This window comes from Lepisma saccharinum, chromosome 5, assembly GCF_977018435.1.
Source record: "Lepisma saccharinum chromosome 5, izLepSacc3.1, whole genome shotgun sequence".
NCBI lineage: Eukaryota > Metazoa > Arthropoda > Insecta > Zygentoma > Lepismatidae > Lepisma > Lepisma saccharinum.
In genome coordinates this window covers 37,281,616-37,304,529 of record NC_139233.1, presented here as the reverse complement: position 1 = coordinate 37,304,529, position 22,914 = coordinate 37,281,616, and the positions used below count along the sequence as shown (strand labels likewise).

The following is a 22,914-nucleotide window of genomic DNA, read 5'->3' as shown; positions in this document are numbered from 1 at the left end:
CAGTTGGAACAAAAAAGGCATAAAGTCTGTAGCTCAGAGCAAATGTTGAAGTAAATGCATCAGTTGGAACAAAAAGGTATGAAATCTGTAGCTCAGAGCAAATGTTTAAGAAAATGCATCAGTTGGAACAAAAAAGTCATAAAGTCTGTAGCTCAGAGCAAATGTTTAAGTAAATGCATCAGTTGGAACAAAAAGGCATAAAGTCTGTAGCTCAGAGCAAATGTTGAAGTAAATGCATCAGTTGGAACAAAAAGGTATGAAATCTGTAGCTCAGAGCAAATGTTTAAGAAAATGCATCAGTTGGAACAAAAAAGTCATAAAGTCTGTAGCTCAGAGCAAATGTTTAAGTAAATGCATCAGTTGGAACAAAAAGGCATAAAGTCTGTAGCTCAGAGCAAATGTTGAAGTAAATGCATCAGTTGGAACAAAAAGGTATGAAATCTGTAGCTCAGAGCAAATGTTTAAGAAAATGCATCAGTTGGAACAAAAAAGTCATAAAGTCTGTAGCTCAGAGCAAATGTTTAAGTAAATGCATCAGTTGGAACAAAAAGGCATAAAGTCTGTAGCTCAGAGCAAATGTTGAAGTAAATGCATCAGTTGGAACAAAAAGGTATGAAATCTGTAGCTCAGAGCAAATGTTTAAGAAAATGCATCAGTTGGAACAAAAAAGTCATAAAGTCTGTAGCTCAGAGCAAATGTTTAAGTAAATGCATCAGTTGGAACAAAAAGGCATAAAGTCTGTAGCTCAGAGCAAATGTTGAAGTAAATGCATCAGTTGGAACAAAAAAGGCATAAAGTCTGTAACTCAGAGCAAATGTTTAAGTAAATGCATCAGTTGGAACAAAAAAGGCATAAAGTCTGTAGCTCAGAGCAAATGTTGAAGTAAATGCATCAGTTGGAACAAAAAAGGCATAAAGTCTGTAGCTCAGAGCAAATGTTGAAGTAAATGCATCAGTTGGAACAAAAAGGTATGAAATCTGTAGCTCAGAGCAAATGTTTAAGAAAATGCATCAGTTGGAACAAAAAAGTCATAAAGTCTGTAGCTCAGAGCAAATGTTTAAGTAAATGCATCAGTTGGAACAAAAAGGCATAAAGTCTGTAGCTCAGAGTAAATGTTTAAGTAAATGCATCAGTTGGAACAAAAAAGGCATAAAGTCTGTAGCTCAGAGCAAAGATGCAGTAAGTGATTTTAAAACACATCAATTAATGCATTAAAGACAGCTCGACACAAAGAAATACCCTTTACCGTTACCTTTACGAAATATATACAAAAACGCATCGAACGCCAAACCTGACACACCTTCGCGAATCAATTGATGATTTTCTGGTGCAATGAAATAGATTTGATGCATTTATTTTTTGTGTGCAAGTGCATGTCATGATTTCCCATTAAAGGTGGTGAGCGAGGCTGAAGGCACCGTCAGTCGCGTTAGTGTAGCTCCCCAATACCATTACCCCTGTCACATTATATTGTGTGCTATGAGGACAAAACGGTGTTTATAATGTTTTTTAGTTTTTTAAATCCCTGTTTAGGTTAATAAAGCAGACTGATCTAGGAACGTATGAAATCAATGTAAAAAAATATATAACGTTACGTCTCTTCTCCCCAACAGTCGTTTTCGGCTTCAACTTCAACTTCAACATCGGCGGGGTCTACTTCCAGCTATTCCCGGAAATCGGGGTTTTCCGTCCCCTCAACAGAGAGAGGGACATCAGGTTTAGGCTGTACACAAGGTAAGTGCTGCATTTCACTTTCTTTCAGTAATTTTTAACAAGGTTACATCACTGGGTTATATACCATTATTGTATCGCTGTGTCCGCTGCTAGTGTGTTTCGTCATTCATCATCATCGTCGCGACCAAAACTTAGGCAAGTAAAATGTCCTGGATATACGAGGGCTGAGAAGTTGATGTCATCTTTTTATGTAAATGAATTACTCCGAGCAACCTCAGATGTGGGAAAACTACAGAACTTATGATCCACTAAAATACGTATACACACTACAGTGCATAGTTTCTCTCATTCAGCTCTATAATCATTCATACCACCAACATTCGTTCTATTTATTACACACTTTTCAAGGATTCTGAAAGAAATAATAATAATAATACAGTTGTGAAAATTCACAAACAAAATAAAAAAAATGAATCAGACAATATGCACTTAATAACGTCCAAAGAACCATGGAGGCGTGACAAGATGATGGTAAACGTCATCGCCTTGTAATCAAGCGATCCCGGGTTCGATGCCCGATGGAGGCACATAGTGGTTCGCATCGCACTTTGAACTGTAGGTACAGTCCCGATTAGCCTTACTGTGCATAAAGTGGACTTAAAACACAAAAACAATCAAGCAAGCAATCTCACACTGCACAGGAGCGCTCGCTGGTGTCCACAAATGCAAGCGAGTTGCTCAACTCTTAACTTGTACATTATTGCTTACTAAAGGCTCAGATGCAAAGTTTTACATCATCTCTATTTTGCAGAGGCCACCCTTGTTCTCGTCTCAGTCTTCAAAAGGTCATCTCGGTCTCGTTTGGATGCCATCTTTACTTGAAACACCGTGAAATTAATTTCTAAAATGCATTATTCAAGCAATAAAATGTCCGGATAAGAAGATTTAAATACCACTCGTATGGCATCTTGAGATGCGCACATAAAGGTATCAATTACAGCCACCTTTCAGCTTTCTTTACCCATAAAGCGCCTGTGGGAGCCTTTCACTGGTTATCACAATATGAGGGACTTATGAGTTCTTTCTCGTTAAACAAAGGAGCGCATCACGCCGTCACGGTGAGATGACCCTGCATTGTCGTTTGCCATGAGGAAACTGACAAGCTGCGGCTCGGTGGCGTCGTCATAGAATTTAGCTGTAGTGAACTCAAGGTGGATGAATCAGGTGGACTCTGCATCGGTGACTATGGATGCTAAGAATAGCTTTACCCTCTCTCTTTCAACGCTTTTATGTTGATCTCTTCTTTTCTTCTATCTTTCTCTCTCTCTCGCTCCCATTTCCCCTCTACTTCTCTCTTTTCCTTCCTCTACTCTTCTCTCGCTTTCTTCTTCCTCTATTTCCTCTCACATTCTGACTCCCTCTATTTTCTCCCGCTTTCTCTCTCCCTCTACGTCTCCTTCTCTCTTATCTTCCTTCTTTCTTCCTTTCCCTAATCTCTTTTCTCTCTTTCTTTCTCTTTCTTCCTTCTTCTACTTCTCTATCTTTCTCACTCTCTTTCTTCCTTATTCTACTCCTATTTATTTATCTTTCGCTTCTTCCTTCTTCTACTTCTATTTCTTCCTTCCTTCCTTCCTCTACAATTCTTTCTCTCTCTCTTTTTCTTTCTTTCTCGCTATCTTCCTTCCTCTCCTTCTGTCTTTCCTTCTTTTCCCCTCTGTTTTCCTCTTTCCTTCTTTATTCATCTACTTCTCTCTCTTTCATTCTTTAGTTCTTCCTCGATTTTCCTTTCTCTACTTCTCTGTTTTTCCTTTTTTCTCTCCTCTTCCTCGCTTGTATTGTGGACGGATCAAGAAAATTTTTATTAGATTTCTTTGCAAACTGACAACAATATTCACATAATGCGGACCTCAATTCGTTCTAGTGTGCCGTATTTTTATTTAAACAATCATTCCTTCGCCTCACCCCCCCCCCCTCCACCCGTAAGTACGGCCAATAGTAATAGAACTTCCTTTCATAAATAATGAAAAAAGGACCGATACCCGAATAATGTGCACTATTGCTCTGTTTAATGCTATCTTTACAGGAGAAATCCAACGAATGGTCACGTGTTGCGGGTAAACGACCGTCGACTGCTACATTTTTCGAATTTCAACATCTCTCACCCAACAGTTGTCTACATCCATGGTTTCTTCGAAGGGGAGAAATCGCCCAGCCACAGAGCTCTCAGGAAAGGTATGTTAATTTTAAGATTCGTGTCGTTTCTTACAGTAACTTTGTGTGCAATAAATAGAACTAGGAATTCTAGGGTGTTCGGGAAAAGGCACATAAGTCACAGACTGTGATTTTTATGTTACGTTCATTTAAGTCAAACTAAATCGATTATAGAAAATATTAAAAGGATAATTTTAGTATATTGGGCATGTGCGAATATTCTAAACAGTGGTGATCTAACATTTAGATCATGTCTGTAATGTTTACTATTATAAGAAAAATCATTAAAAAACCGTCAGCTGTAAAAATTGCATTTTTTGACTTAAGTTTTTTCCCAAACAACCTAGAATTAATGGCAAAATACTACTTTTGTTCCTTTACGAGAAGTTAGAAGTAGTTGAACTAAATTAGATCTAGTGGGAGGATTTTGTAGTATCATGAAATGTCCTAAAACGGTAGTTAGGATCTATCTTAATATTTTTAGGCTAAAATTTATTACATTGATAGTGTAACAATGTAGCTGGAATTGTTAGAACAATATTTAGTATTATAAGCATATTCATGTCCAGATATTATTAGAATAATTAAATCAAGACGACTTAGATGTGGCACGAATGGAGAGGAATGAAGAGTTTGCAAGATTCTTGTTGGGAAACCTGATGGTAAGAGACCTGTAGGAAAGCCAAGACAAAGATGGAGAGATGACATATTAAAATGGACTTAAAGGAAATCGGTAAGGATGGAAAAGATAGATTGATCTTGCCCATGGAAGTCCTGTGTTGCTGTAGCCATAAACCTTCTGGTTTAAGAAGGCTAGAGAGTTAGTTAGTTGTAAGCATGGTGTGTTTCCTTCTCCTCCATACGCAATGAGGTAGTCAACGCTGATGTATTCACGATCTGCTTAAATGATTTGGATAGAAACTATGGTTGTCATTGTATCGCGACGAAAACTAATATTATACACAATAATACTGCCTGCTTCTACGATTTCATCGAAACTGAATAAAAATTAAATACTCGAGATAATATTGAGTAGTCAAAAGTCAACGAGTTCTTCCACGAACTTTCTCTATATCCGTCGGCTATCATCACTACCGTACTCTTGCTCCATGAGAAAATATTCTCCCATTTATATCAACTTTGCTTGAAAAACTAGTAGTTTTAAAGCTTAGAGCAGTTTATATAATTTGCCTCTTCATTATGCGCCATACTATATAATCAGAAGAAATGTATTAATCCGATTTATCAAATCGGGAGAATGCCAAAACATTTGGTTTTCTTTAGATGTTATTTTTAATTGTATGATGTGAGGTTGTAGTCTTTCATTTGTCACATTTGTGTGCTGAAGCCGAAGTGTAATTGGAAAGGAGCTACTGAATCATCTATCAAGACTACTTGCGACACTTGTTCTTCGGACAATAAGATATCTTCGTCCTATTAAATTCACTTAAGTTTATCAAAAGTATTTCTCGTTCAATAATAAATTCAATTGCATTCCAGCATACCTAAGGAAGGGAAACTACAACTTCATTCTTGTGGACTGGTACCGCGTGGCGGCAGCACCGTGGTACAATATAGCCGTCAAGTACGTCCGCCATGTTGGGCAGTACGTATCCAAGATGGTGGACTTCCTGATACGGAGCGGTCTCCCCATATCGCAGATCCATATCATCGGGTTCAGTCTAGGCGCCCACGTGGCAGGAGTGGCTGGGTATCACACGAGGGCAGGAAAGATTACCAGGATAACAGGTAAATTGATTGATTGAGTTGGTGTTTTAAGTTCACTTTATGCACAGTAAGGCTAATTGAGACTGGACCTATATTTCAAAGTGGGATCCGAACCACTATGTGCTTGCACCGGTTATATAACAGGTAAACTTTTGCATGATTATATTTCTATTAATGAGTAGTACTGGTGCGTATTATACGTTTATGTGAATTTTAGATCCTTTAGTTTTAATTCAAATCAAGAACCGTTCAAATCGACCAACTGCTTCTCGAGATATGGAGCTTTGAAGAGATCTATGCAAAATAATTCAACATGGTGCCCTATTTCAAGATGGCGGTGGATCAGGTACACGTACGTCTCGACGAGTAGATTACATTGAATTGTAATTTACGTTGTCTACGCAGGCAATGCGAAGTACACTAGAAATTAATTTTCAAAGCTGTTCTGAAAGAAAAAATACATTTTTAAACTATACTGGTTCGCTTCTAGTGAAAATAATCCTATTTACAATAAAAACATCTTGCATTCTCCTTCAATCATCAACTGTAAGAGGCTAAAATGAAGACAAAAATAGATGGAGTCACGAGGCAAAAGCAGCATTTCTTCTCATCAATCACTAGTATGTTCCATACATATCATTTGTTCCTTAGTAATAAATTGTTCTTAATTCTGAAAAAAGTATGAGGTATCTGTCGCCTTTCTTCAATAAACAGAACCTGTGATAATTCTGTTAATGGTACGTTTCCTCAAACTCCATGTGATATTGGTTACTTATATTCTGGATAGATATCCATAATTATATAAAATAATGTGATATATGAGTACTTTTAAATGTAAAAAATAGAGGTAATGAAATTCGAACGAAACTGCGTATTAATATTAATATTTTTATTTCCCTTTATTTAAACAAGCCATAATTTTGTTAATTACTGTTGAAACAAAATGTTCTGACACACCCAGGATGATTGTTCATGATTATAATAATACTCCTGCCTCGTAGGTGTTGTGAAAAATAATACACACTTGGGGCACATGGAGTGGAAATAAAAGTATATATTTTTTAAACAATTCGCCTAACTTTCCGGCGAACATTTAGTTAAAAATGTTGCAAAAATCTTGCTGAAGACTATTTTTCCATTGGAAAACATAAAGAAATGTAACTATTAATTCGTTACTAGTTACTTGAAAAAAGCAACGAAATACAGTTCTACGTACTGCAAAGAAGTAACTATATTCGGCAAAGTAAGAAAATGCCTTTTTACTTCCAAACACCGGTACTAGAGATCCACTTTAGCTATAGGAAGTTGTTTCTATATAGATTCAACAATTATTTGATCCCCACCCCTCCCCAAAAAATGGAGAGAAATTCTCGATATCCTAACAGAGTATCAAGTTTATAGGGAAGAAATTAACGAAGAAGTGACCGTCAACCTTGACAAGGACATCACACGATGATCACTGAAGATTTCCCTATCGCAGGAACGTAAGAGTGCCCGAATACAGGTGAAATGGAGATCGTAATGTTATTTTACTGCTGTTAAGTCACGGCCGTCGTTCCGCAACGATTACCTCGTTTCATAACACAATGCCAGATGGCAGTGCTGCTTCACGTTCAGTAACTTCGGGTCGAAATTCTTATCTGCCCGTGAAGACTTTCTCGCTGTACGCAAGCTAATCGCACAATTATAAGTGAAAGTGCAAACAACACAAAGGATTTTATTTGTCTTCTTTAACAAGTAAAGCCTAACAACATCTATTGCGTATTCATCTCTTATTTATAATTTTGAATATCAGAAACGACACTAACGCAGTATTAGCTTAAGAAAATGAACACGACATGAGATATTGATGAAACTTATGAGAGTGAAGGAAGGGTCCCTATAGAGCCAGATAGATGACGTTGTGGTCCAATTATTGTATTTCTTAACACCATACACTAGTACTTGGAATCAATTTGAAACGTTCAAGCCTGTATTATTTTACTATTAAGCGTATTATTATATTTATTAATAATGACTTAATAATACTCAGCGGTGAACGATAAGACTCGGTGAAGTACGCAGACTACTCTCAGGGATAGTGTTAGGCAAAGACAATATTCACAGCACAGAGAAATAAAACCACATTGCTGCAGTAGATAAACTAAAAAGTTTATTTATGACAATTATAATGCGAATATACTTGAGACGAAGGCTAGGATTTCGCTTTGTCGATGAAATGACTCAACTAAAACGCATAAACTCAATTCGTGGCTATCGCCATGCCTATGATCACATAGACCTAGATTTCGCCCCGAACTACCACACCAAGAGATATGCAATAATAACCGAGCCAATATTTGCTTTTTAGCCTTTTAGTCCAAATTGATCATTAGGCTAGCTTTATTTCTTATAGAATAATGGTTGCAGTATTGTGCATAGCATTAATGCATGGCCATCGGCATACCTATGATCGCATAGGCCTAGCTTGCGCCCCGAACTACCATACCAAGATGTATGCACAACGCCGAGGAGTTCTTTTTAGGTTTAAAAGCTTCGTCGATCCGTGGCGAACGTGTGATATTTCTTACGCGATATCCTCGCTTTTATACTATTTCGAGAACACAGATTCAAGTACAGATGAATCACTCACTATTTACAAAAAGATGCTACCAACAAAACTGACATCTACACATGTTTAGAAATACAAATTCGTATAGTGCACTCTCGTAAACATGAAGATACATTAAACTACTCATAATAGAGCATAAAATACAATAAATATTAAACAAAAGATATACATTACAAACAAGGTGCAATATTACATATAATAACAAGGAAATTACGCTTTCTTTCACAAAAATAAATATATTAGTGACATATTTTCTACCGGTGACGTCACATAAAAATATGGAACATATCAAATTCTTCTTGCTGAAATCTAAGATGTATCTACGAAATGAAAGCATCACCTAACAGCTACACATGAAGTGGCTGATGATGTGATATGATGGGAAATAGATTAATTTTGCCTTAATTTCAGGAAAATTGGTAATTTTGTCATTTTTAATATTAAGCAATGGTTTCTGAATAGAAGAGATTGAACGTATTGTATTGTCTTGATGAAGGACCTAGTGTTATATATTTTTTTTATCTTCCACGCCATCTTTCCACAACTTTTAAAAACTCCAAAGTAGCAACTGATGACTAAATTGTTTGTGCATGAATGTTTTGAAATTTGGGAACGGTCAGCTCATATCAATTGTGAAGGAAAATATGTGAAAGTTAATATATGTATTTTGTTGAATCTGAATAAATTTTGTTAAAAGGAAAAAGTTTTATTGTTACTTTCAGGTCTTGATCCAGCATTTCCCCTCATCACCTCACACCACCACTCGGGGCGACTCGATGCGAGGGACGCGGAGTTCGTGGACATCATCCACACCTCGGCGGGACTGTATGGCTACCCTTCGTCCATCGGCCATGTTGACTTCTTCCCCAACGGAGGGACCGTGGTGCAACCTGGGTGCAAGCTGTCACCACTGCCAGGTAGGTGTCTCGATATTCACATGCACGGTTTGATCTAAAGGGGTGATAAGGTTCATCTACAGGTGAAGTGTTTGTGCATTTTAAGGAACACAGGCGCAAATCACTTCCTTCTCTTTTTCTACCATGCTGCCTTTCTCCTTCTCTCTCTCTTCTTTTCTCTCATCCCTCCCATACACTGGTTCTCTCTGTCTATCTCCATCACTCATACACCTGACAAGGCCTTCCCGATGGCCTAGTGTTGTAGCTGTCGCCTTGTAATCAAGAATTCCCGTGTTCAATTTCCTCCCGTGTGGAGGTTCATAGCACAATGTTTCGGATCACACTTTAACTTGTAGGCCCAGTCCCGATCTGAACATAAAGTGGACTTTAAAACCAACAATGACATTGTCTCCCCCTCTCTCTCTCCGTCACACACACACACACACCACACACACACACACACACACACATACATGGGTTATTGCATATCGGAATTCCATACACTCACTCGCTCTCTCTCCGATTCTGTCTCTTGTCCTCCTAACTCTTTCCTCTTCTTCTCACTCTCTCTCTCCCCCACTTTTTCTTTCTCTCTCTCTCTCTCTTTTCTTTGTGTCCCATTTTCCGTCTATCGCCTCATAGTCTCAAATTTCCATTGGAAATACCCACATAAAAATAAAACTGAATTTTTTCAAAAAATACATAGAAATAGAGAAAAAGGAAAGTTTCTTGCCATTTCAGTTGTTTCACGTCGCTTTTCTCCCATTTTGCGTTACGATGAGGATGAATGATGCAGTCACACGAATTAACAAACAATAGATAGATTCTTTCTTTGACCAAGTTTCGAACGTAGTAGCTCTGGCTTCGCAGGACGTTAGGCTGATCATTCTGCCACGTAGTTTGGCTATTGACTTTATCAATGAATGAAGAAACAAAGAGTTTTTAAACTTTTGAAGAACAAAAATTATCGTAACTACGCAACTAACGAACATCAAGAGTTGATACTGGTGTCATGTTAAAAGCCTTGCTGTACGTTATTTTTTTATACCAATAACACTGAACCGTATCACTAGCCTTCTCCTGTTTTCCTCCCTAACTACCCCTTCTTCCCCCACCCACAAAATAACACCTGTACGCGTTAACTAACCGAGCGAAGAAAACGCAACAATAAGGAAATATTTAATCTGAAATGAATATGGAATGCCATTACGACGCTTTCGCATAGCACGATCTGACGACAATCACTTTTGGAAAGCACGGATCGCGGATAACGCCGCAGTCAACAATGACTGACACATAGAAATTAGCATCGTCATTGTTATCGAGACATGCGAGCAACACGCCAATCGTTTCTTAGCCATTGGCGTGCTGTTTTCGTCATTCCAGACGAATAATGCTTCTTGTGGGGAAAATGTCCGTGAGTGCTAATTGAGGAGAAGAGGTTCACTTTTGTTTGAGTGATCCTCATGAATTAACCGCATCGTGGGCACACACCTGTTTCAAGCTCTTGTTCCGCTGAATATGCAGCAACGGTATTTTTGGAAATAAAAGAAGTGGCAGAAAATTAAACAGAGAAAAGAAGACATACAAATACACACACACGTGTGTGTGTGTGTTGTATTGTCCAACTCCTTTACCTCTATCTGCCTATCTGGCTTCTCCTTCCCACGATAGGAATAGATCGAGCAATATTGCATACAAAAAATACAAAAATATGATATACACATATAGAGACAATAAGGAAAGATCTCGAGAAAATAAACATCGAAAGAAAGCAAAAGATAAAGAAAGAGATCGAAGAAGAACAGAAATGTACAAAGAGGAAGGGAGAGAAGATAAATTAAAAAGGAACAGGCAGTGATAGAGAGAAAAGTTAGATACACAAACACAGAGAGAGATAGAGAGAGAAGAAAGAAGATGGACACACGAGAAGAGAGAGAGAGAGAGAATATGACAGAATAATGGAAAGAAGTAAAGAAAAAAGACAAAAGTGTACAATAAAAAAGGAAGCTAAAGAAGATAAAAAGATAAAGAAGACATCCACAAAAAAGGGAAGAGAAAAGAGGAGAATAAAAATAAACATAGGCAAAAATAAAATAAGAGAGAAGCAGAGAAATAGAGAAAAGTGTGGACTACCATCGCAGTAGTATATAGATACATATAAGCCCGGATGAGAGATTGGTACCTATAATGTTTTATTATTTCTCTATGTAATCGCCATTTTTACTATTACTCTGTAAGCATGGGCAAAATTTAGAGGCACGAGAGAAATATTTCAATTCAGAATCGCATATTTTGTTTATGTTCTATATGCAAAAAAAAATAAGCCGCTGAATGTTAACATTAGATTTATGAAAGTAGACAAGTCCCCTTGGTAAAAATATAGAAATCCAGCTATGCTTGTCTGTCACGGCCCATGGACATCATGGTATATGCAGATATATTCAGACCTAATTTACGCTGGAAAGTCACTACCTGTTCGCCATAAGATCGACTTTAAGTACTAAATTTCTCAAAACTTTCTCCAGATAAAATAGTTCATGAGAATCATTTTTCAGACGCTATCAAGTCTTACAATACACCATAAATGTTCAACACCAAAAATATTGAGGGAGGAAGTCACATTGAAAAGTGTGTGTTATGTATATATGTAAATATACATATATATGTATAAAACTCATGTATGGTGTTTTGTGTTTGTCCTTTACGCAGAGTGGACGTTTATTGGCTAAATTTTATTCTTGATTAAGAGTTAATTTCCATATGATTCGTTTTAATAATGGCTTTCATTCTTGTTTTGTTCGTGGGAGAACGGCCTTAAGTTTCATTGTTTCTAGTTGTCAATTTCAGCGTTGGAAGACAGGTAGAAAATGGTCTAATAGTTTCCCCATTTATAATTTCATAATTAATCGACTTTCTTGAGACGAGAATAGTGATACAAATATTGAAGTTATAACATAATAGCATAAATAACAAAAATTAAATATTTCGAAGAGTTTTTCTTGCAAAATAGACATGACGTTGGAAGAAAATAACTTTCTTAGTATTAGAAACAACGAAACTCAATTAGTGAAGTGCAATTCTCTTGCAGGAGAATTATGTTATATGTGCTTTGGAGAAAACATCGACCACCTTCGGTGCGTCCAAGACTTTACATTCCTCCTCCTCAATAACAAGAACAGCCGAATGAGACAACTGGCATCCAGAAAGTTTTCAAAGGTTTCACATGCTGCATTACAAACTGGGATTGTTACAACTAGAGTGTGAACCTCGTGAATGCCAATTTACACTTTCCTAGGATATTGAAAAATCTATTAAGTGAACTACTTTCCTTCCATCTTCGTAACGCTTAAGAGTTTTGGACAAAATCTGCAATTCAACTTTCAGGGCAATTATATCACAGGAATAAAAATCTGAAAAACATTATAGTTATTTGTAGAAGTTATTTCATTTTCATACATCAAAGAGCGAACCAGGACCTAATGATTGAAGAGCGGCAAATCCTAAAAAAGCGTTATTTTACCTGCCCGCGATACAAATATCAGACAACTGACACCTGTTCCTTCCTCACAATGTCTTTTGTTTCATCTGTCATCAATGTGAATACTTCGCCTCTTCCACTTCCTGGCTTATTTTGCTGATAATAAGTTATAACATCATTAAGCCTTGTTTCCATGATATGAAAAACTCAAATTGCTGACCAAGGCAGAAATTTATTTTATTATAAAACATAAACTAAACGTAACGTTTCAACCTTCTAGCAAGGTCTTCTTCAGACTCTGTACTAAGTACAAATGTAAGAAGGTACACAACAGGACGATATATATACACAAAAATACTCCCTTCCAGACTATTAGAAAGTAGTTAGCGTGCGATAAAGAGTCCAACCACATTATCTTTCAGGTGAAAGTACAGTTGACAAGGGAAAGCCACCAATTAGATTGTTCCAGAACTACTTTCTAATAGTCTGGAGGGGAGTATTTTTGTGTATATATATATCGTCCTGTTGTGTACCTTGTTACATTTGTACTGGGTACAGAGTCTGAAGAAGACCTTGCTAGAAGTTTGAAACGTTACGTTTAGTTTATGTTTTTAGTATAATAAAATAAATTTCTGCCTTGGTCAGCATATTGAGTTTTTGATAATAAGTATGGACATTAAGCAGATTAATTTGTTTTTGAACCGTATTGTGAGTATAATTTGAATTTTAAGGTTCAAGTTCAATACAGTTCCGAATAATATCGCCTCATTTTGAAATTAACTACAAGAGTTTCAAGAAATTCCCTGTTAAGGCTTGCCTCAGACTCATTATCATCCTCTGAATAGTAAGATACAGCGATGGATCTACGACAACTGACATGCGGTACCGGTTTTCTTGAACCACCTTTTAATGTCTTTCACTAATTAGCATTGCCACTGACGATCCACGATTAGAATAATTTGTCCGTACCACAGATGATGTTTTTAGGTCTCTGAATGTCCATGATGCTTTAAGACCATCCACATTTAACGCTTTTTTCAAGTGCTTAAAACCGGTTAAAACTTAGTTTAATCGCGATGATTACAGAACATAAATGAATGAGGATTCACCTATGCCCAAGACGGCGATGGAATCTTGAATATACTGAAACAAAATATTTTCTTTTGTTAGTCAAGTTGGTATTATAAACAAGGAAAGTGAATTAATGCAGAATACACAACTTAGAAAAGGCGAAAATCGCCATACTCGTAGAAATTAACTATCTTATTATTCGATATTTCATTAACGTCAGTTGGGAGGGGGGCGGAAGGAGGGTGAAGTGTGTGACTGGGGGGCACCCGCATCCCTTGCCCTCCTCTGGCGTCGTCACTGGTTCGTATCCTTGCAATGATCAGTGAAGATAATTGTTTTATATATCTCGTCTCCCACTAACATACTCCACTTGCTTATTTGAACCGTCTCGTAGCAATGAACTCCATCTTTAATGTTTCAAATAAACCGACTTGCAATTCATTCTTTTCAATCGTTTCCACCGAAGAAAATGGTTTACACCATTCGTCTCCTAGCAAAGGACAAACAATTCTTTCATTCGATTCGTTTGTTAGTAAATATCTGTTAACGTGGTGGTTTTGTTCAATTCGTCTCCCACTAACACACTCCAGTTTGCTTATTCGAATCGTCTCCTAGCAACGAACTCTATACTTAATTCTTAAAGAATACTTGTTTCAAATAAGCGGACTTGCAATTCAATTATTTGAATGGTTTCTAAGCAGGGAACACAGAAAATAATGCTTTAAGGGACCATTCGTCTCCTAGCAAGGGACCCCAGATTCTTCCCTCTGATTCGTTTCCTAGCAGTGATTTGTTAAGATAATTGTTCTCTACAAGTAGTCTCCCAGTATAATACTCTGGTTTGCTTATTTGAATCGTCTCCTAGCAACGAACTTTATACTTAATTATTGAAGAATACTTGTTTCAAATAAACCCACTTGCAATTCATTTATTTGAATCGTTTACTATTAAAGCACACCGAAGACAAAGGTTTAAGCCCTCTCGTCTCCTAGCAACAGACCCTTCCTTCCATTGAGTTGTCTCCACAACTCGTTCCACACAGACAGACTCCAGTTTGCTTATTTGAATAGTCTCATACAAACAACAAGCTCTATACTTAATTGTTAAAGGCGACATCTTTAAAATAAGCGGACTTGAAATCAATTTATTTGATCGTTTATTAACAAAGAACACCGATGATAATACTTTAAGACCACACGTCTCCTAGCAACAGTCTCCCAATTCTCTCCTTTGGTTCGTTTCCTAACAATGATCTGTTAAGATAATTGTTTTACACTAATTGTCCCCAACTAACATACTCCAGTTGTTTATTTGAATCATCTCCTAGCAACGAACCTATACCTACTTGTTAAAGACTACTTGTTTGAAATTTATTTATTAGATGGCTTCTTAGCAGAAAACACAGAACATAATGGTTTAATATGGGGTGGATTTTCATGTATTCTAACAAAATTGTACTATATTTGTTTACCATCACTTTTAACCGCGACATTCCCCCGGTTTCGAACCCAACAAAAATTTAATAAAGGGGAGGATTTGATCTGTGCACATATTGAAGGTATTTTCTTTTATCTGCATTAATTTTGAAATATATTCCCCATTAACTTTACTGGGCACGCCACTGTGTATATTTCTACACCTATTTTTAAATCCTGATACTTTACTTACCTCTATGAAGGCTGTGGTTGTTGCTATCCTTGCTGGGGTGAAGGTCTCTGTTGTTGCTCCAACTTTCTTGCGATTTTCAATGGAACTTCTAAGCACTCCTTTGCTGGCTGCCTGGCCGCTAAGTAAAGCGAAACAAGCTCGAACCAGCCTCTCGCGAGAACGTACTATTCGCGCACTAATTAAATACGGTCCTTCTAAGAGACAACTGCACATTCTAATTATTGGTTCAACAAAAAAAACAGTAGACGACAGTCTGGTTAAAATGTTTTTAAATACACAAGTTTCCCTCACAAGATGTCTGGACTGCACCAAGAAATTAGTTGATTGGTCCCTTTTATCTGGTATATGTAAGAATCGTATACGGCAACGAATAGAATATCGCACGTACCGAAAATTTTCGTGACGTAATGTGCCTACCTACCAGGTAAGGTAGAGTAGGCTTGGTAATATCCGTTTACGCGAGACAGAAATCTGTAGGGAAAGGAATAATTAATACAAGAAAACAACAATTAATGTAAAAAAAAAAATCATGGCACTTACCCCTCTAGCGTGATTCTTCCGAAACCTACCAAAAGAAAAAATAAATCCATTAATAGTGTAAATCGAAATTTTACATGTATTAGAATATAAGAATTTAATTTTTTAAAAAGTCACACACAAAAAAATTCTGTCAGAGAGCATTAGTTTAATCTAGAAGTTAGTAATTCACAACTGTCCTCCCTGGTGGCGCAGTGGTAGCGTCGTCGCCTTGTAATCAATGGGACCCGTGTTCGATACCCGGTGGAGGCACACAGTGGTTCGGATTCCACTTTAAACTGTAGGTCCAGTCCCGATTAGCCTTACTGTGCATAAAGTGGACTTAAAACAACAACTCAATCAAGTAATTCAGAACAGAAGTGCGCTGCAAACCTTTATCATAAGAACACACTTCACCAATTTCTCTACAATAAATACTTATTCGAGAATTAAAGTAACTGCAAGTTCTATTTTTTAGATTAAAGTTACTTTAAATGAAATATCAATATTGAACGTACTGTATCTAAACAGACACTATATAAAAATTGCAAAGAAACTTTCAGTCTTTAGAAATCTGGTATTGTATCCTGTTCATCTCTTTTCAACTCAGTTTCTGTAACGTAGATTATGTGTATTATACGAAATAGAGCGTTTTAAGATACACAATTTTGTTTTAGAAAACACATTAAATACTTGTTGTAGACTGTGTTTCTCCAGACTTTGTAAACAGGAAGTTTATTATTGTTGTCTTAGCAAACCTTGAAACAACCTTTATCCAGCATGCCCATCACGAATGGATACAGAAAAGTTGGGTCTGTTTGGACTACAATTGAACAGGTTTTACGCAATTAATATTACGTGATGTGCTGTGTGTGAATTATTGGAAATTGGATAAAATAAAGCATAAATTAAATGATGAAAAATACATTCGTTTAGCGTTTCTTGTACGTACAATTTCCTCTGAACTTATTGGAAGATAAGGATTATATTGGGATCATACGGCTTTGAATGACATTACAAATCTCTGTAATGATGAAGGCTCTGTTTCTCTTTCCAGTCACCTGCAGCCATTGGCGCTCGTGGCAGTACTACGTGGAGTCCCTGAAGAACGAGTTCGGTTTCATGGCGGTCCCTTGCGACAGCTGGAAGAACTACGAGCTCACCAGGTGTCGCGTCGTTGGAGATGGGAAACATATCCCAATGGGAATAGCAGTGCCAAATAGGTATGTGTAAAATAGGAAGATAAAATCGCCTATTTCAATTGATGACGCTCAATTATTTCATACACAGAAGAAGCAAATGGGTTGATTGTAGACGGTAAACATATAAGGCTGATTTGGACCTTCGGCCGGCGCCAGCCAAGCCGTTGTAGAAAATTCCTCTCCTTTCGAGAAACCGTTATGATATCCCAAAATCCTTAAAAAAAATTACACCTGTATTGAAATATTTTTAGAGCATTCACATGAATCTTCTTGTGATTTTATTTTGCTACTGTCTAGATACTCGCATTAGTCTCGTGGCTACGTAAACCTACAGTATTTTCCATCCCAGATTATCTAGGCAACATCCAAAGCAAGCCACACGAAATTCAAGTGAATGCTCTAGAAAGAACTCTAAACAGATGTAACGTTTCAGAATTTTGAATATCATAGCAGTTTTCTGAAATAGAGGAATTTTCTAAAACGGTTTGTTTGCCGTCGGTCAGAGATCCAGCGAGCATTAAGAACCAAAAAGCAGTTTAATTAATTCCAATTTATGCAGAGTATATTTCGTTATGTATTAGTGTTATTTTGCGTCGCTTTTCTTTCACTGTTGGTAAATTGTCATTTGGGGCAATTGCCCTCCCTAATCATGGACGTCCGCAGACTTTTCCACAGAGGGACAAGCAAGATATTTTTCCATGCGGCATATTACCCCGATAATAGTGTTGACCCCCTCAAAAACACCCACTTAAATTTGAAATTATCGCATAAATGTAAATTACTATGACCAGGGCCGGATTAAGACGAAATTGGGCCTGATGCTTGAAATCTTCGGTGAACAATAAACACAACGACGTTATAGTTACGTCACAGCGCAAAGAATAATAGTAACTGTATAATAAGTAACACTGTGCCTAGGCGTCCAAAATTGGGGCTCCAAATGTCATTCTAACATTTATTTTCGGGTTAATATAGCAAAAGAAAACGGTTCAGCTTTCGGAAAATTCTCGTCTGTTTTCATTTGGGCCTATTTCAGGAATGGGCCTAATGCTACAGCATCAATAGCACCCATCTTAATCCGGCCCTGACTATGCCTGAAATCAAATTATACTGTGAAATATATACTTTTAGGTTAACATTCGATTTCTAAGGTGAAGGTGTGGCCATCCTTGCCCCCTCCCCTTTTCCAGACGTCCATGTCCCTACATTATTATACTTTCATCTAGAAATTTAGTGTAGTGGAATCTTATCGCTCTTATTGATTGATTTAGTTTATTTTACTTCGCGTTTTGTGCCTCTTGGCTAATTTGCGAAGATGGAGATGAGTGATGAAATTATGAAATTGATGAATGGACATTCACAAACAACCAAGCCCGAGCGGGGTTCGAACCCGGGACCCTTGGTGTCGCAGCACGTAATCGCCGTTATTAAACGATATTATAATCTTAAAAAAAAACAAGTATTTTCAAGCCGATTAAAGTTCAAAGCAACTAGGGGGAGGGGTTGCAGTGGCGCAACCTTGGACGGAAATCAATTTTAGGGGGCAGCGGCGGCAAACATTGAGTTAAAGAAAGCAAAATCTAAGAGTAGCAGGACAAGAGGATAGTCAAGATGAAATTAGTTTCCACGTTTTCTTGCATTATTTATTCCAGATGGGCAAGAGCACCTGCAGGGGGTAAAAAGGGGTAATTGCCCCCTTGATATCAAATTTTATCAAATAAAAATACATTTCGTAAAATTTTCTTGCTCACTTCGCTCGCAAAATCTGATTTTCTTACGGTCTTGCCAAGTTCAGAGCCGTAGCTAGGGGCGGCATGCATGCATGTAAGTATGTACATATACCCATCATTGTAATGAAATTAAAACTGACATAAAATGAGGTTATTCTTTCCCGACTGAACTTTCATCAAGGCTTTTGCCCCCCTAATCAGGGGGTCTGCGCACGCCTATGATCGAGACTGCTTAAAGTTTAAAATGATAGATGAAGCACTATGAACGTTGTGTGACCAATGCGGAGGAGGGTGTACGCCATTAGGCCAACTCGCCTAAAAGATTAACGTTAGACACGTAACAGTTATAAAAATATATCACTGACTATTAAAAGAGTCATAGCAGCTGCTAACGGTAAATCGACAAGAACATAGTAAATGATTATGCATAAATAAGTCAAACGCTTCGTGGATTCTATTATTACTTCTTTAATAATGTTTAATTGATGATAACCCAATCGCATGTTCTCATTGTTCACTGTAAACAATAGACATCGTTAATTGGGCCTGAGGTGACATACTTGTCTGATGTGCAAAGGCCCCTACAAAAATACATTACTATTCTTCATTCACTGCAAGAATGAAGTTAATGTAAACAAAATCACGTGACATGAGGAATAGTTCCTTTCCATGTGTCAGTTCTGATGTTATTTTGTATGTTACTGTACAGCTAACAATATAAGGTCCCTCAACTTCAATATTGTGTGGTATGGTTTCATAGCATGCACTATATTCCTAGGCGCAAGGTTCCTGCACAGCTGCCATTCGACCAACCAATAGAATTTCTTAGAAACTACGTTCTTACAACTGACTAGAGTTCTGTAAAATCAGCTAGTACTTGACTGAATGTTAGTGGCAATTGTTCATTACTAACATCTTAAGACATGTTAACAAGTTGGTAGTTCATAAATAATATATCTTGTAAAGGACTAGATTAACATTGTATCAGTAACTAATTTAATCTTCATTTCTTAATAGTGCCAGGGGAAGATATTATCTTCGGACCAATAGGATATCGCCATTCGCATCAGAAGAGTCAGTTTACAACGACATGACAAGGTTTGGACATGTTATATCGGCGGGTCTTCGTTTGTTACAAACCATGTAAATTGGATATATTAGAGGTATAACTCACATTCGAAAGAAGTTATTTAATAAATTAGGATATGTTTACTATACATAAGCATCAGGTTGGATCTTGAGGTTAAGTGAGTCTTGCCAGCTCTTAAATTCCACGTGAAATACTCTTTCGACGCTAAATACCAAACGAACAAACAAAATATATACACGTATCTTAGGTTTAAGTTCGATTCATTTTCCCATTCTTTTATGTCCCAATGTTACCAACTTAAGACTCCATTAAATGTCAAAGTATAGATATAATAACATAAAGTAAGTTGGCAACGTTATTGTCATACATTATAAGCTTTTCGTCATGGATTTCGATGTCTATTCAGAATATTTATATCGCCTCAGGGAAGTGCAATACTGAAGTTTTTGACACTGTAAGCGTCCAACCGGGGAGTGAGTTAGTTTATAGTCAGCACGTAAGTTAGATACACTTCATGTTGTATGTTCTTATATGACGTTATTACTTTCATAATTTTCTCAGGATTTTATTTACGCATGCATTTCACCCTTCTATTCAATTGAGAAGTTCAAAGAAAAGGGCTAGATACGTTACATAACTAATCTCCTCCACTTCTGGACAAATTCAGAATCTATTGCACTTTTCCGCTACTTATGAATCTTAATTCTTATGGTTTATGAACGGTAAAAAGACAAGATCACACAATCGGGGCTTCTCCTCTGCATTCATGCTGTATTTCCGTTCTTCTTGTAGCCTTTTTTACTGGAGTTATTTTTGAAGGGCAAAGGGTTAGAAATTTGGAGACTTTTGGCACAACTGGCAATTCTGAGAGGTCACACTACTTTCATACTCGTGTTTCAGAGAAGCGTCCAAAAACGGAGTGACGAAATATGAAATTGAAACGTTATACTAAAACACAGAAAAACATTTTATAATATTTTCAGACGGTTTATTGTTTACTTTTGTATCATTCCGTAATCCCTTTTTTCTCATTTTACTGTAACTGCTTTTTTCAATTTACATGTTCATTTTTCTTTTTCCTCGTTGTTTTCGCAAAGGCTTGCCTTCAGTACATTTCCATTCTATAATATAAATGGTATTTTCTGAACTGGCGTTCGTATTTAATAATTGGCCCTATCCTTTTTGTTTCAACTTGCTATTATTGAAGTATGTGTAGTACTTTGATTTTGATATATTCTTGGGTGTTAAATTTCCCATTTCTCACATATTGTGAGATTTTTTGTTTATTTATGCTGGTTGGTCTCCAATATGCGAACCGATTTTCTTTGGGTGCGTATCATAACTTTATAATGTACTACCATTGGCTATCTGAAGTTAATCTTGTGGAAAACAGAGTACGTAATATTTGCACCAATCTCTCATACTTAAAATATTATGAAAGTTTGTCACGTATGAAATTGCTTTAATATGCGAAACGATTCAATTTTTAAGAGCAATTCTTTGATCAGATCTTGTTATTTAAATAAATTTAATGTAGAAATAGTTGATTCATAATGCAGATTAGCTGTCTTAGTGATAGTGAATTGAAATTTCAAGGTTGATATTTTGTACGCGTACATTTGTTATCTGACACAACCACTAAAAAATATAAACTTCAGTGTTATCTCTACAAATGGATATTTATGTATATATCTCGACACCAGCATGAAAAAAGAACATTGTGCACAAAGAAAGAAGACGATTACAGTGTGAAAGTGAACTTGATAATTTGATGTCATTTTGGAAAGGAATTTAGACAATCTGTGCACCATCTTCTTTAACTTCTCAAGCAGGAGGTAATGTATGTGCAACTTATTGCTGGTATTAAGTTGGTACTGGTGATTAACACAATAACTGTTTTGTTCTGTATGAGCACTGCATATGTATTGAACAAATTTGCATACAAAGAAGCAAATATTATGGATTTAAAGGAGAACACAAACAAAATCTGATTGCAATTTGTCTCTTTGCTTGGTTTCCTGGAGTACACTAACCCGATGCTTGTTTCTCATACTTGGTGCACTGTAGTAACTTGAAATACAGTATCTGATGATGTTAAAGGCAGATTAACATACCCTGTAGGATTCTTCTATTAAGAAATGCGTATATGTACACGGCCGTATTTGGGAGGGCTAATGTCTGTACCGTAATCCATAATAAAGTTCAGTTTCTTACAACAGTTAAGATTTGCAGGATTTGATGGCTAAATATATATTGTAAATAAGATGTACAATTGTAACATTAAGTAAGCAATATTCACTTAGGTGCTGCTAAAATTCTGGTGAATATTCAGTATTTAAGTCGTGTGATCAATATAAGTATACGTGCCTATATGCAATGGAGCAAGTGCCAAATGCATTTGTACGTTGTTACACTATGCAACAATTAGTCCTGACAATGGTAGCATGTAGGTTCATTTTCTATACAATTCCTTGCTTGTAAAAATGTATATTTTATCTCAACACGAGAAGGACACAACATATACGAATAGTGCAACAGTGTAACTAGTGAGAAAACTAATATTTGTTGGGTCTGCAAGTTGTAGCACGGCTGTGATTGTTATTATTGTTTACTGAGTTAAAACGGTAAATACTGTAAAATATATGGTGAGAAAATAAATGCACTGGTTTAGGAATATTCACAGACGAAATGGGTATTGTTATGTTCCTTACATGTCATCAAAATAGATTATACGTTTATGATGTACATAGGTATACATTTTTTCTAGAATATGTTATTTATCTTTGTTAAAGTTTTTGTTTTGTATTTTTATACAATAAATATGTTCGTTGACTTTGTATCGTAAATTTCGGTGTATAAATTCCTTGCTTTCTGTACGTATAGATCTGTGTAATGTATCCCTCTATCTTACACTCTTCTTCCTTATCTCTTCTCTGTCTTTCCCCTTCCTCTCTCTCTCTTCCAACCCATCTTTATTTCTATTTTTATTCACGGTCGTCGTTAATGGGGGATATAAAGAGACAGGAATCAAAGAAA

At 36.7% G+C, this 22,914-nt stretch overlaps 1 protein-coding gene across 1 annotated transcript in view; it reads left to right on the top strand.

Annotated features, from left to right (window-relative positions):
- Positions 1-22,640, top strand: part of LOC145987762 (inactive pancreatic lipase-related protein 1-like) — a 44,718-nt gene extending 22,078 nt beyond the window's left edge. The window contains exons 2-7 of the mRNA XM_083122436.1: positions 1,614-1,734; positions 3,758-3,906; positions 5,386-5,634; positions 8,947-9,141; positions 16,914-17,079; positions 19,806-22,640. Of these exons, the coding sequence (XP_082978562.1) occupies positions 1,614-1,734; positions 3,758-3,906; positions 5,386-5,634; positions 8,947-9,141; positions 16,914-17,079; positions 19,806-19,935 (1,010 nt within the window). The 3' untranslated portion in view covers positions 19,936-22,640. The remainder of the gene's footprint in view (positions 1-1,613; positions 1,735-3,757; positions 3,907-5,385; positions 5,635-8,946; positions 9,142-16,913; positions 17,080-19,805) is intronic.
- Positions 22,641-22,914: the final 274 nt, after the last annotated feature.